Source organism: Condylura cristata, unplaced genomic scaffold, assembly GCF_000260355.1.
Source record: "Condylura cristata isolate star-nosed mole 26May11 unplaced genomic scaffold, ConCri1.0 scaffold00004, whole genome shotgun sequence".
NCBI lineage: Eukaryota > Metazoa > Chordata > Mammalia > Eulipotyphla > Talpidae > Condylura > Condylura cristata.
Genome location: NW_004567105.1, coordinates 16845533 through 16857442, shown reverse-complemented (window position 1 = coordinate 16857442; position 11910 = coordinate 16845533). Strand labels below are relative to the sequence as shown.

The 11910-nt window shown below is 37.4% G+C and overlaps 1 protein-coding gene across 1 annotated transcript in view; it reads right to left on the bottom strand.

Annotated features, from left to right (window-relative positions):
• Positions 1-11265, bottom strand: part of EEA1 (early endosome antigen 1) — a 93737-nt gene extending 82472 nt beyond the window's left edge. Inside the window, exon 1 of the mRNA XM_012735139.1 lies at positions 11209-11265. Coding sequence (XP_012590593.1) covers positions 11209-11265 — 57 coding nt within the window. The remainder of the gene's footprint in view (positions 1-11208) is intronic.
• Positions 11266-11910: the final 645 nt, after the last annotated feature.

Here is an 11910-nt window from a genome sequence, read left to right as displayed (position 1 = left end):
TGCTCCCCTCAGCAGTGTACTTCGTTGATCTGCCTGTTCTGCTCCCCACTCTGTCTCTGGTGAAACCTTTCACCACCCCACACTCTAGCCTGTACTCCAGTTCTGTATGAATAAATAAGTCTTAAAAAAAAAAAGTACATGTGTACTAATAAGCTATTATATTGTTTTTTAAAAAGTACATATGTACTACAGTATATATTGAAAACAAAATGAAGGACATCCAGATTATATGAGCCCATGTCTACTGCCAGTTGAACAGATGTGATAACCTGAATTCAACCTGCCATTCACAAACTAACTAGCAGACAATAACATAGCCCAGTGGCAAAAAGAAAATCTACCCTGATGTAAGAATGAAGTGCTAAGCCCCATGTCTTGCCCCTTTTATTTCAAACTATGAAGAGAAATGAGGCTAGCCACACAAATTAGCATTGAGCAAATAAACAGTGGAGTCATGAGGTAAGGTAAGAATACATGACAGACTTGAGCAAGTAATCCAGCTAATGTTTCAAAAGACCAGACTCTGAGGGTGCACACATTAGGAAGGTAAAAACCAGAGCAGAACATGAGAAAATCAGCCAATGGATAAACAAGAGTATGTAAATGCATGGTATATGTAAAGAAACATTGAGTCCTTTAATAGTTGAACTCTATAGAGTAAAAACCACAAAAGTCTAGAATAGTACCACATAAGAGCTAGACAAAAGTCTAGAATAGTAGCACTAGAAAGCCTTCTAGTAATAACATCTAAGAAGCTCAGTCAGCCCCCATACTGAATTTTTGGTTTTGCCAAGTACATCCTTAGAATCATTATTATCCTACCACTGAGCTAAATGGATAGACACCTTATGCTTAGAATCAATTAACCTAGTTAGAAATATTATCACTGTTTTGAAGCCTTGGTGAAGTTGATCTGTAGCAAAAAACAACTGCCTTGGAGCCTTGGTAAAATTTATTTCTAAAAGAACAAGCTGTAAGAGATCTGCATTATGTACCACAACTAGATGGAAGATTTCAAATTCCTATGGTCCCACTCCACTCACAACCTCAGTTGACTAAACCAGGAATGAAAACCTGATGCAGAAGAAATCACTGGGAAGCTGGAGGCTTATGTGTGAAAACAAGAACAAAAAATATAAAAGAGGGTGACTTTTTTTATTTTTCTCTTAGGATTTAGGAATTGAAACCCTGGATCGGTTGGCTCTGCAAAGCTAAGGTGAAAAGCAAACAAAATCACAGGTTTGGATGGTCACTGGGTTTTTAAGCATACTGAGTAAGCAACAGCAAGGAGATGGTTACAGGGAAGAAGGATCCACGAGAGAAAGTGCAATAGAAAGATGGGCTGCCTCTGTCCCTGGCATCACTGTAGGTTCTACTGTCTAATGACCCAACTCGTGTAACAATTCCTATTCTTGGATCACTCTGAAACCTTACAGTAAATCCCCCTTTTACTTAAAACAGATATGAGGAATTTTTGTAATCCTTTAATGTAACAAGACTTATTAAAGTATGGTCCAGGCCCTCCCTAGACACGGTTAAAATTTTTGGTGTTCAGTTTTTAATTTATTTGGGTGGGATGTTGGTTGTTTTGGTTAAAGCACAGCACTGAGAAGCTAAAGCCACTTCAGTATGGTTCAATTTCCACCTCGGAGTTGATCCACTTGGCGCAGCAGACCTCTCCTGATCCAACCGTTGCTCCCCTCAGCAGTGTACTTCATCAGTCAGCCTGTTCTGCCCCCCACTCTGTCTCTGGTGAATCATCTCACCACTCCTGCACCTCTGGCCTGTACCCCAGTTCTGGATGCATAAATAAATAAATCTTTAAAGAAAAAAATATAAACTGCATTCATGCAATTTCTAATTACTTTGTTTCCTCTCCTTCATATTTCTTGTCTGTGCTCCATTTCTATTTCTTTACTTCCAACTTACTCATTTCTCCATGTCTCTTCTGAAATTGATAATCTAATTGTCCCGTGCTGTGGACACTTTTCAGTCCCTCTTTGATTTGACTTCTCAATATCCACACATATCTAAATATCTCATACTTGCCTCTACTTGTGTCTTGAGTTTGAAGCTTTTCTTTTCATCCGCTACTAACCATCACTGGGACAACCACATCTCCAGTTCATACTCATCTTCCTCCCTATGGTCCCACTCCACTGCAGTTCTTCCTCCTCAACTCTTTAATTTAGTCCTTTCCACCATCCTCTCAACCACCCAAATTACACATAAGTTAACAATTCTATCAATTCTCTCTTAAATTTCTTGAAAAATTAATGTGTTCTCTATTACAAAATTTTACCTAAATATAAGCTTTCATTATCCTAAATTTAAGCTTTCATCATTCAGAAATTCTAAGTCTGTGGAAAGACTTGGAATCCTTCCTTAAAGGATTCCTTAAAGGAAGGATTCCAAGTGATAGCAATGTGCAATAATTTTAGTAACCTCAGTAACTTCTAGATGTACTCTACACAGCCATATATTTATATTCAACATGTATTAATGCAGAACCACCAAGCATCAAGCATCAGCTTAGGTTCTACACATTAAAAAAAAAAATCCCTACTATAAGGAAGTTCAGTTTGGAAGAAGTAAATAAACTGAAAAAAAAATTAATGAATTTTCTAGAGATATATAATAATTACTATATATACTGTTCACTGGTACTTTGTGAATATTATTTCATTGAATCCTTCCACAACACTATGAGGTGCAGATTTATCCTTAATTTTCAGATAAAGCAATTAGTTCTTAAAGAATTTAAAATTTTGTACAAGATCTCACCCTAGTAGCGGGAGCCCAGGGCTGAAGTGATGGTCTAATTCTAAAAACACATTTTCATTCTCTTCATTAACATGGGATGATTTGAGAGAAGGGATAACATGGGATGATTTGAGAGAAGGGAAAAGCAACCAAGTAACTCTCCTTAGCATAACCTGAACTGAGCAATGTATCCAAGCTATGGAAGGACAAGAATAAAGAGCTTCTACAAAAGCATAAGATGAAACACAAAAACAGGAAACTGTAGGAAACACAATTAAGTTGGCAAGGTCCATATATGTACAGAGTTATGTGGAAATGAGCTTGGAATGATATAAAGGGATTGGGGCATTATGGATTTTGTGTGCCAAGGTAATGAGTCTGGATATCTCCTATGGGCACTAAAAAATCATTAGGGGATTTTAGACAGAAGGGTGATTCACTTTTTCTCAAGGTTACCTGAGAAAAAATATTTGTGGAAGGATTTCCTTATTACAAATTTGATCATTTTAAACTGTTTCATGGCTCCTTATTGTCTACAGTATAAAGCACAAAACACTTTCCAGTCTCATCTGTTATAACTATCCATATACAGTAATACAATTTCCCTATGCTGTGCTAGGCAGCCTTATGTGCTCACATTTGCCTGGTTCCTGTCTCTAAAAATGCCTTTTCTCTCTTGCCTGAGTCACTTCCAGTCTCTGCAAGGCCGCAAACAATCTCCATTGCCTTTCTGTACCCACAGCTCTGTCCCCACCCTTCCACCAAAGAATTAGTTACCTTTTGGTCTAACAAGCTCTTCCTCTATGTATCTATTAACACTTATCACATGAGTTGTAAATATTTAAGTATGTGTCTCCCCCATTAAAACTCAAGAGTTTTTTTATCCCCAAACCCAGCACAATAATTAGCAGAAAATAAATGTTCAATAACATGACTAATGTCTATATATATTAAAAAACGTATCTTTTTAATGCTGAAACAAGGGAGTCATGAGTAAAGTGTTCCTTGAAGGAATTTAGAATATATAATAGTTAACAAAACATTGGCAGCAACTGTGATAATTTACTGTGTGTTGGACTTGTAAGACCTTTTTACATTATTAATTCATTTAGTCCTCACAACATCTTTATGAAAAACTACTACTACCACCATATAACAAGACACACAGTAGTCAAGTAATTTGCTAAAGCTACTCAGCTTGTAATAAGACCCCAAATAGCTTAGCTCTGAGTTCAGTTCTTAACCATAATTATACTGCTCTTTAGCTCAAGCAGAGACCAGTAGGATTAGAAGAGAAACTCATTGAAGCCCTGATTCTTTTATCTTAATCTTTTCTTCATTCTTACCACATTAAGAAGAAACCAATATAGAGAAAATGATTCTACCTCTTAAATTTTCATAAATGAGTAATGATGTTGTCAAATTTAAAAGTACAACTAATCAGGGATGCCTTCCCAGACATCTCATTTCAGGTCAGGGCCCCCTGCTGTGTGCAAGGCCTTGGTTTCCATGTCTCTCCTTCCTAACCCTTCATTCAAGGATGTGACCACTGAGTCATGTGATTCGTTGACCAATTCGTTTTTTTCCTCCCTAGACACTAATCACTATGGGATTCATATGTGTTTTCTTCATCAATGTGTCCACAGCACAAAGTAGATCCAGAATAGCTATGTAGGGAATATACACTTTCAAAAGGTCTTTCCCATTCACCTTTTTTATCTGCCCATAATGCCATCATCCTAATGCAAATCCTAATTACTTAGTTGCTAAAATATTAAAATCACTCTCCTCTGATCTGATTATATTCCCCTATTATGGTTTTAATACATTACATGGAGCAGTGGTAAATTTAAATCTTCCTAAAACAGTTCCTTTACTATTCATTTAACAAATATTGCTCTTACTATGTGCCTGAAAGCTGCTAGAATGTCACCCAAATATGCCACTTTAGCATTCATTATTTTGAGTGAAAGGCAATTAAGAAATAGCAGGTGCACATGGATCCTAACTATCCTTTTTCTTCCTGTAAACAGGAAATAAAAAAAAAAACTTGCATATAGAAGACACTTTCAAGAAAGAAAGAAGATATGTTATCACTAGAGACAGGGAATTTGAGGTTGCAATTTCCATATGAACAAACCTTGTTAAGCTAACCTTATCTTCTATTACTTCTTTACCACTTAAAAATCCTAATCCAAATTCCTTTGCCAATTTTTCCAAATTTTTTTTTTGTTTGAAAGACTTCCTTCTCTGCTCACTTCTTTTGGGTCTTTACTCTCTTGTGAAGGTTCCCAGGTAAATATAAAAATTTAATAAACTTTGTAAGCTTTTCTCCTGTCAAACTCTCATGTCAGTTTAACTCTAAGGCCCAATCAAGAGACCCACAGAAAATAGAGATTTTTGGCTTCCCAAAATGCCAAGTAGATGTTACGACTTAAAAAATATTAATGACTGGCCCTCCCTGGTGGTGCAGAGGGTTAAAGCACAGCACTGAGAAGCTAAAGCCACTTCCGCTTGAGTTCGATTCCCGCCTGCCCCAGAGGTGACCACATGGCGTGGCAGACCTCTCCTGATCCCCCGCTGCTCCCCTCAGCAGTGTACTTCGTCGATCTGCCTGTTCTGCTCCCCACTCTGTCTCTGGTGAAGCCTCTCGCCGCCCCTGAGCCTCTGGCCTGTACCCCAGTTCTGTATGCACAAATAAATAAATCTTAAAAAAAAATAAATAAATAAAAAATAAAAATAAATTAATGATTTCCTGATGTATACAGAATCAGGTTCAAAACTTAAGTTAGGCTTATCTATTAAAATAAACAAGAAGCCACCCCAGACCTTGGTCTCTAATATCATTCTCTGTTATAAAGAATAGTATTTAGAGAATATCTACTTTGAGAACCTACAAGGAGAGGTAAGTGGTAAGTTTGGACTATCTAGTTAAGCCAGAAATTAAGGAAGAGTTCCAAAAATAAATGATAGGGGCGGCTGAGGGGTTAAGTCTCACAGCTATCCCCACAGTTGTCAGAGTTTGATCCCCAGCCAGGGAGCTGACATACAAAAGGCATAGCAGAACTCTCCTGACCCCTGGTGCTGCTCCCCTCAGTCAATCCACTTGTTCTCCCTACTCTGTCTCTACCGAATCCTCTCACACCTCCCCCTCCCCATCCCTGCACCTCTGGCCTAAACCCCAACTCTCTCGTATGCATAAATAAAATAAATTTTTGCCCAAAAAATAATATGGGCGTGTCAAAAGGACACGCCCTGAGGAGGCTTCAAACTGTTCAAATCTGAGGCAATCTACATACCAAAATAATTAAGTTCACTGATGAGTTATAAGCCATTTTAAAACCTGAAATTATAAGGCCATACAAACAGGAAAAGGTATGAAAGGAAAGAAAATGGAAGTGAAGAAAAAGGTGCTTTACTGATGATATATAAGAAAATACTCCTACTCTTCACTGAAGAAGATAGAGATTAAAGAGAAGTGGAAGGGAGGAGCCAGGAGAAAGGGGAAAGCAAAGTAACTTGCCCAAAGCAGTTGGGAAAATCATCATCAGGTTCATGGTAGTGAAGTATGCTAAAAGGATGCTAAATCTAGGGAAAATTTTTGATAAGGGAGCAAATATTTACACAGTCTTAAGAATATCTGCAAAGAGGAAAAAAAAGTATACAGTCCAAAAATTGGGCTACACTGTGACCTTTAACAAAATAATCAAAATCAACCTGGCCTATGAAAACAGAAAGATATCCTCTCATTCCAGATGTAATAACATGAGGATACAGTATCTTCTAAGCAGCTTTCTGGCCAAGGATGCATAATCTCAATCTAATCATAAGAAAATGTCAAACAAAATATAAGGAGCATTTTTGAGATAATTTCAGAAAGAAAAAAAGCAGAAGTAGATCTGTATTCTTAAAAAGTCATAAATAACTAAGAAATGATGTGGAACTATTCAAGCTAGACAAATATTAAAATAATATGACAAATAAGTATCTAACCCTAATTGGACCCTATACTTGAGAGGGATATATTACAAAGGATATTATCAACCAACTAGCAAAATGGAAATTATAGATAATAAAGTGAGTCAATGTTACTTTATGAAACTGACTACTTAGTAAATCCTCACCTAAGATCCTCAATAAGTTTTGGAAATTATAACTTTTAACAGAAACAACATGTAGTTTGTTATTAAATAAGAGTCTTTTCTCCTCATCAATGTTCTAACAAAATGAAGTTGAACAACATACTTTATTCCAGGATCTGCTATACTATGGCTAAGAGAAGATCCCTATTTTTCAGCGAAGTATATTTTTTCATTTAAGTATTTAGAAATGAAGGATCATTAACAAATGATTCAGGAGGGAAAAAAATTACAAAGAGAGAAGCAAATGAGCAAATGATAAAGCAAATAGGGTAAAATATTAACAATAGGTGAATCTGCTAATTGTTCACTCTACAAATGTTCTTTATATTATTTTACTTTTACAACTGTAAGTTTAAAATTACTTCCAAGCAAAGTTTAAAATTATATACTTATTCAAACTAAACCTACACTTTCAATTACAGTAGCCATTGGCTACATAAAGCTGTTGAAAACTGGAATACAATCAGTTCAAATTGCACTGTTAGTGCAAATACATACCAGATTTCAAAGACTTAGTACAAAAAATGAATATAAGTGACCTCAGTAATGGCTAACGATTAATGTTGAGATACATATACTGGTTATAGAAAATGTGCTTTAAAAATTAATTTCACCTCTTTTTTACTCTTTTTATATATAGCTACTGGAAACTTTATATGTGTGCTTCATAAATATGAGGGTTGGACAGGGTTTGGCGAAACAATAAAGAATCTCCACTATGAGGTACTACTACCTTTGTAAATCTCTCTTAATTTCTTTACACTTTAACAGATCTCTAAGTCACTTGGTTTTACATTTCTTAAGGATAAGACTATGTCTTATCCACTACTGTACCCCAGTCTCAAGCACATATATTCTGTCTACTTAAAGGCAATCTGCAAAGGAAGGAAGGAGGGCAGAAAGAACAAATTCATTCCATCTCTGAGTCTTTGTTTATACTGTAATCCCTTCCTATAATGAAAATTTTCTCTTCCTCTCTTAATCATACATACTTTTCCAAACCCCATTTCATACCCATTTTCTCATCCCTTACAAGGGTTCACTCTTATCTTTCCTCCTGTCTTCAGTCTTCATTGTCTATATTATTTACATTTAATACATATATGTCATATGTTTCTTTGAGAAAGTTCTCATATTGTCCTTTATCTTCCACAATGACAGCCATACCATTTGGGTATTCGAGGGAGGCCAGGGAGGGAGGAAAAAGATAACTACAGTAATAGAAAAAAGGAAATGTACTGTGAGTCAGGAAAAACTGACCCTTCTAGAGAAGTTCTGAAATCTGTCTTGACTTTGATAAATCACTTAATATCTCTATCTCCCTCTTCCCCTCCTTCTCTACCTCCTTCATTTTTAAAACCAGAGAGGCAGACCTGCTGACCATAAAAGGAGTCTTTTATTTCTATGATTCTAGAATCTATTTTTCCTTGAGCAACCATGACACATGCCAATGCAATACACTAAGATTAAATCACAGTACATTCCTTAAGAAAGAAATAGCAACAAAGTTTACAAAACTACCAGAAAGTACAAAATGTTAATCTACTGTCTGATCATCAAGCACTTTAAATTCACATTTTCTCCAAAGGACTGTTAAACTAAATATCAATACAAACATATTGGCGCGATCTCAACTTATTTTCAGACTCTTTAAAACCTCAAAGGGACACGTTTTTAGTAAGAAAAAAAGAGGAAAGGAGGAGGAGGAGAAGAAACTACATCTTCTGAAATGTACCCAGGCCTTACAGGTGATATTCAAACACACTGAGTTGTCAATTTCTTTTTTTAAAAATAATCAAAAGAAAGTCACAGCAATTAAAATGAAGAGGCCATCTAAAAACAAAGTATTACAGGAATACAATAGAAATTTAAAGCATGAAGACAATTTCAAACAAATCTCTAAAGCTGTAACTTTAGTGTTAAGCTTGTATCTTAATACATCTGCTGAGAAATAAGATCAGGGTGGGGTAAAATGGTTGCCATGTTACATATTTAGAGTGGAGTTATAGTAAATACCACCTACGGGGTTAATTTCTAGTCTAAGTCCTAAAATAGCAATACAAGTCACCAGATTTCTTCATGGCTTTTTATCAAAATGTTCCTATTAAATGTTGAGCATTAGCAGTGACCAGGCTACAAAATAAAAAGTAAACTCCTTGAGGGGAGTTTACTTTACTATAGAATTGTAGAATTCAAAATAAAAAGTAAACTCCTTGAGGGGAGTTTACTCTATAGGTTGTCACAAGATCTGTACCTCATTCCCACCAATCCCTATGTAACATTTCACTTCCTAAACTTAACTGCTTACACTCCCACTGACATTACCTATGCCTTTTATTCTTTGATACTATTTGCTGTTCCCTCTGCCTGATATGCCCTTCCCTCTTGTTGCCTCCTCCCTGAAGCTTTTCTAGATTGTCAACATCCTCTCACAAAGTGGCTACCAGGACACTCTTAATTCTTCTATTACACAGCACCATAATTAAAAATCTTCCTGCATTTACAGTGGAGTTATGTCCTAATAAACTCAAGTTGAAAATCCCAACTCAGAAATGGATTTAATACACCTAACCTTCCAAACACATCATAGGGTATGTAGCCTACCCTACAAGTTGCTCTTTGCTGTCTCTTCCCAGCATCACAAGAGAGTATCAGACAACATATCATTTGCCTGGGAAAGATCAAAGCTCAAAATTCAACATACAGTTTCTAATATGATATCACTTTGGCATCATGATCAAGTTGAAAATTTTTACATGGAACCACCTTAAGTCATAGTTATCTGTACATTTAAATATACAATTCCTGGCCCTCTCTGATGTCACAGTGGGTTAAAGCACAGCACTAAGAAGCTAAAGCCACTTCAGCATGAGTTCGATCCCCGCCCCAGAAGTGACCCACATGGTGCAGCAGACCTCTCCTGACCCGTCCGCTGCTCCCCTCAGCAGTGCACTTCATCCATCTACCTTTTCTGCTCCCCACTCTGTCTCTGGTGAATCCTCTCACCACCCCGCACCTCTGACCTGTACGACAGTTCTGTATGCATAAATAATGTTTAAAATACACACATACACACACACTTCCCCAAACACGTTGAGTTCTAAAGAGAAAACCCTATCTTATTTAACTGTTTTCCAGCCCTTAACATAATGCTGGAATTTACTGACAATCAATGTAAATAAAATGAATAAATCAAATTAAATAGTTTTGACAAACACTTCAAACTTTCCTATAGGAGAGTGCACACATTTCACACAGGGGTTCTCTTAATCAGGAATTTTTCCCTTCGAGAACATTTGGTAAAATCTAGAGATATTTTTGGCTGTTGCAACAGAAGAGTATGGACATGGGAGTGGGGGAGGGACATGATGTCAGTATCTAGTGGTAGGAAACCAGTGATACTGCTAGACATCTTACAATGCACAGGACAACCCCCAAAATGACTTAACTACTCACAAACATCAATGATGCTATAGTTGTGAAACTGAGCAGTCAACTGACATATTTATATGTGATGATACTGCAATTCAGCAATAACCAGAATTCCAATTTTGCAGTTTCAACTGAAACGTCTATAATTTGATGTGTGTGCACTAACACACACACACACAAAATCCTAATGCTAACAACATTAAACACCAAGAATACTGAAAAGCATTCCATATTTGAGAAACTTATAACTACCAGAAGCTGCTCTGAAGTCACTAAACACTTTGTTTCATACATAAACTTTGAAACAGTAAACCAATTTTCACTTGTGGAATTATGACCAACACAATCTGAGACATGATGTAATTAATTAGTTCCTCCAGATCCTGTAAGTAAAACTTCCAAATCTACAAGAAAATCTATCTTTACTGTTGAATACAGAAGTTGATGGACAATGTAATTAATCAGTTCCTCCAGATCCTATAAATAAAACTTCCAAGTACTACAAGAAATTGTGTCTTTGTTGTTGAATACAGAAATTGATGGTGAGAGTAAATGGCACTGACTGCCTGTGCTTCTGCCAAAATCATCAGCTTACCAAAGTTGTTTTAAAACTCTGACAAAACTGCCAAAAAATGCATTAAATATCAATGCAGGGTAGCAGATAGAGACATTAACTACTTCTTCCCCAAAACATGACCAGTATGAGTTAAATCATATGAGCATTAAATCACATGAGTCGAGCATTTTCCAAAGAAATACAGAACACTCCCTTTCCTATACAATGAATGAGTCAACTCTTTGGCACATCCTTTGGCTAAATTCTACAAATTCACTCATTTCATTTGTCCTTTGGACCAGTCAGTTATCCTACTCCAGCAGTAACCAGCTTGCCTCCAACTTTTGGATCATTTACATTTTGTGTTGACATTTTGTTGCACCCTGTCATTCACAAAAAGAAAGGGGTGGGAGGGTGATCCACAACAAAACTGGAGTGCAGTAACTGTTGTAGAGAGAAGAGATTTCCATTTTGTTTTTCTAGGACCGATTCCTAAACAATGCACCTACAGCTTTCCAACGCTCTCATCGGGTTTGTCTTAAGGTATTTCCAGATTTCAGAGAGAGCACAAGCAGAGAGTGAAGGAGTACACCACTGGATGAAGCCGACTGCGGGTTTGTTCTTGGGTAGCTCAAGAAAGGGTGCTAGGCTGGGAAGGCGTAGAGCATTTCTAAGGGGGCGGGGGGTGGTGGTGGTGGTAGTTTCCAACAGTGAGTAATACCTTCTCTCTCAAATGACTTTACCAATTAGCGTCAGTACCAGCACTGGGCCGGCACTAGGCCGGGTTTCACCCATCACCCTCCGAGACTGTCCGGATGAGAAACAGAAGCCGGTGTGGCAGGTGCATGCCGTGTAAACTTGAGGGACCGGGAGAGCGGGGAGGGTGGGGGAAGCCCCAAGCACGCCTCCCCGCCGTCTCCCCCGGGCATTCTCCAGCCGGCGGCCGGCGGGTCCCGCGGGCGCTCAACTCTCCATTTTCACCGGCAGCCTCGGCTCTGGGCTGAACGCGCCGGCACC